We start from the raw sequence: 4218 nt of genomic DNA, 5'->3' as shown, positions 1-4218 counted from the left end.
CCTCTCCTCTCTCTTTTGTCCCTCCATTCTCATGTCTTTTTTTTATTTTCCTTTCACTGTTGCAGTTTCTGACCCTTTTTGCTCTCCTCAGGTGTGGAAGCCTGGCTCTGTTCTGATCCCACAGATCCCCCAGACCATCCTCATCCTGATCTGTAGCTTTCCTCCCTGACTTCTGAAGCCCATGTCTTTCCTTTACCTGATGGGAAATCTACTCAACCTAATGTTCATGTTTTTAGGCTGAGGGCACAAACTGGAGAAAACCCCCATGGGGTTCACTGGGTGAACCTGCAAAGTCCGCATAGAAACCTGAACTGGAATTTAACCCAGAAACTTGTTCTGATCCTACACTGTTAACAATTCTCCTTTTACTTGTGCAGGTCTAAGTTTTGGTTTTGTATATGTAATATTTAATATGAGCTCAGCCCCCATTTTCTTTATCTTGGTTTCTCTTCTTCATTTTCTATACACGTTTAAAGAAGACATTTCCACTCGAGGACACATTATTTGCCTAGAAGTCATTGGGTGGGCTGCTGTGCCTGCATCACACTGAAGCATCCCTGACATACCTTGCCTCCATATTGCAATGATTTAAGGCCCATTTACCGATGAACATGTGGGGGACGCCTTGCACAATTATTTACGGACAGAGTTCTTTTTAAAAAGGGTGAATACAAGAAGATGCCACTTCATGCATGACATCCATTGGGATGCAGAATCCGTGCAGACACACAGGTAGCCTTCAAAATTCATTTAACTGTGATAATTATGTTCAACACTTCCATGTGTAATTGCAGCCGATCAGCCTGCAGCCATTAATTTTCCTGGAATGCAGGAGTTTTGATTTGCTGTATACTAAATGATTCAATCATTCCATATCTCCACTTAAATTCCCTGATTATGCAGTCAATCCACTTCACTCTGCAGTTAAGAATACTGCACATGGAATGCCTCCAGTGAAACACTGGAACACTACAAATTAAATTCACTTCCAAGATGATAACAATAGTACTATTGAAATCTGTCAGTCCTGGGCTGTGAACAAAAATGGAAAAAAAGCCTATTGCTATCGCTTTTGCTAAGTCTATTGTCTATTACACTTTTAAAATGCATCAGTCGGTGCATCTTTTATGCAGCGGCCTAAAGACAACAGGTAATACTGACAGGGCTTTGGTACACATTTGCACATCAAATTATGCAGGAACTCTCTGCATTCCCACCATATTGAGTCATTGTTATGCTTTAGGTCCACAATGCTCTTTATCCATTATTGTAGCTCTACATCTATTACAGTCTGCTCCATCCAGATCAGAGCCCGTATCTTCCATTAGCCTGTTGGCTCAATGGGGCACACCTATTTGGATCTCAGCTAATCCCACCCCCTGCATCTCACTCACACTTACCCAGATGGTTTTCATGCCAGACTCTCCAGCATTCTACCTTGGACTGCCTGTTCCTGACCAGCCTGTCCTGTTCCTGTCCTGGTAAACTACTCTTCCTTCCGTTTGACCAATTCTCTACCTAGTTCTTCCTGTCCTTTGACATATTCATCTCTGAGGATTATCAACCTGTGGAATTATTTGAACTGAAACTGTTTCTTAAGAACACAAGGTCTCTCGCTAAGTGCTGTATCTGGGTCCTCCTCCTGCCCTTGACAATATCTGCTCCCATCCGAGATGTAATGCGGCATGTCAGTAGTCCAAAGGGTGGAATAAGATCTTTTCAAATGGATTCCATGAAGAAATGTGTAGTCCCAGTCTCAGTTATATATGCATGCATGTGCACGTGCTTTGAGAGTGGCTGTGAGAGATGTATGACTGTGTTTTGTCCCCCCTCTGTGCCCTTCACTTCTGGGACAGATGCAGAGACTGTGACGGCAGCAGCACTTTACCTGTCCCTGTGCAAACAGCAGTAATCCCCATGAGAGAGAAAATCCATCTGCTGCTCACACAAGTAATGTCAACAACTCAGAAATACTGGCAGATGTTTTAAATATAAACTAAAATCTGTATATCTATTTGTTTACGCTGTGGTCAAATGCTCGAGGTTGAGACTGAAACCTGCAGTTTCACAGGTGACAGAAATTCAGTTGTGATGTCTAAGATGACAAAAAGAGATGGATGGAAACCCCAGTGTCTTGGGTGCAAAAGTAATAAAAGACTAAAGGGAAGAAAAATGTCCCTAAAGGAAGATAAGGTGGTCGTTTTAAATTGGGCAATCTTTGTTTTCTGACTGAAGTGGAACACTTTCATGGAAAACATTTTACCACATAATTTAACTCAGAATTTCTCACCAAAACATCCACATATGACAGGATAGGATAAGGATAAAAGACTTTATTGATCCCACATCGGGGAAATTGCACGTTACAGCGGTAGCCCGTGGTGTACAATACAGAAAAGTACTAAAATAAAAAAATAAAAAGACTCTTATATTATGTACATTGCTATGTACATTGTACAGTATATACAGAAATTAAAATCATGTACAGAAGGAGTGTCGGACAGTGTGAAGAAAAAAATAAGGTGCAAAATGGAGCACTTTTTGGGGAAAACCTGGTCTGATTAGGAGAGACGGTGTTCATCCCACACGAGATGGTGCTTCTCTCATTTCTAGTAATCTGGCTAATTTTATTAGACCCAAAGTGACCTGACAATCCAGGGTCCAGACCAGGATGCAGAGTTGTAGTCTTACACACCTCTCTGCTGCTTCCTTAGAACCCTCATCCACCAACAATAACATATTTAACACTATAGAGGTAGTCTCTGTTCCACGGTTAAAAGTTCACCAAGCACAGAGCAGGGGAGCGGTCAGTCACCATAATCTTATTAAAATTAATACTGAAGCACAAGTTGGAGAAACTAATATCACAATTAAGTGTGGACTGTTAAATATTAGATCTCTTTTGTGTAAATCCCTGTTAGTGCACGACCTGATAGCGGATCATCACATTGATTTATTTTGTCTTACTGAGACCTGGCTTCAGGAGGAGAAATATGTGAGCTTAAATGAATCTACTCCTCCTACCCATCTTAATTATCATATTCCACGTGTTACTGGTCGAGGAGGGGGAGTGGCAGCAATCTATCACTCCAAGTTATTAATTAATCCTAGACCAAAACATGGCTTCAGTTCATTTGAAAGCCTGACTCTTGGCATCACTCATCTGAACTGGAAGGCAGAAAAGCCACTTCTGTTTGTAGTTGTATATCGGCCCCCTGCTGGTCCACATTCAGAGTTCCTGTCTGAGTTCTCTGATTTCTTATCTGACTTGGTCCTTAGAACGGACAAAGTCATTATCATTGGAGACTTTAATATCCATATAGACGTTATAAATGACAGCTTTAGAAATGGCTTAATTTCATTACTTGAGTCAGTTGGTTTCCTCCAGCAGATAAACCAACCAACTCATAGCTTTAACCACACCCTAGATTTAGTCCTGACTTATGGTGTTGAGGTAGAACATGCGTCAGTGTTCCCTCAGAAGCCACTCCTGTCAGACCATTCTTTGATCACTTTCACATTTAGGATTCTTCTATGCTCAGAACAAAGTCTTACTATAGCAGATGTCTTTCAGATAATGCTGTAGCTAAGTTTAAGGAAGTGATCCCTGTGCTGATCCCAGGACCACCGTGTGTTTCCCCAGGGATCAATCATTATAATCTTAGCCCTGCTGAGGTTGACTCTATTGCTGAAGGTGCAGCAACCTCACTGAGAATCACGCTTGATTCTGTTGCCCCCCTGAAAAAGAAAATAGTAAATCAGAGGAGGTGTGCCCCCTGGTATAATTCACATATCAGGACCCTCAAGCAGAAAGTGCGAAGACTGGAAAGGAAGTGGCATTCTTGTAAAATAGACAGCTATCATGTAGCCTGGAAAGACTGTCTATTAGGTTACAAAAAGGCCCTTCGCAAGGCTAGAACAGCTTATTTTTCTTCTTTAATTGAGGAAAATAAGAGCAACCCCAGGTTTCTTTTCAACACTGTGGCCAAATTAACTAAGAGTCACAGTGTTTTAGATCCACGTATCCCTTCTTCCCTGAGTGGTGAAGACTTCATGAGCTTCTTCACTGATAAAGTTCTAGCTATCAGAGAGAAAGCTAACCAGGCCATCCCAACAACTGGACCATCACCAGATTGTGGGAACATACAGGGTCTCCAACGAGCCCTTAAACTCCTTCAACCCTATATATTTTTCTGAGGCGTCATCGCTAATTCAGAA

General features: G+C 41.7%; 1 protein-coding gene across 1 annotated transcript; it reads left to right on the top strand.

Annotated features, from left to right (window-relative positions):
- Positions 1–1416: 1416 nt before the first annotated feature.
- Positions 1417–3619, top strand: LOC130529312 (uncharacterized). The gene is made up of 2 exons (XM_057039396.1): positions 1417–1481; positions 1857–3619. The coding sequence occupies exon 2, from the start codon at positions 2672–2674 to the stop codon at positions 3584–3586; it is 915 nt and encodes a 304-aa protein (XP_056895376.1). The 5' UTR covers positions 1417–1481; positions 1857–2671; the 3' UTR covers positions 3587–3619.
- Positions 3620–4218: the final 599 nt, after the last annotated feature.

Source organism: Takifugu flavidus, chromosome 7 (genome assembly GCF_003711565.1).
Source record: "Takifugu flavidus isolate HTHZ2018 chromosome 7, ASM371156v2, whole genome shotgun sequence".
In the NCBI taxonomy this organism is placed as follows: Eukaryota; Metazoa; Chordata; class Actinopteri; order Tetraodontiformes; family Tetraodontidae; genus Takifugu; species Takifugu flavidus.
The sequence above is the reverse complement of the archived record's forward strand: the minus strand, read 5'-3'. Positions and strand labels throughout refer to the sequence as shown.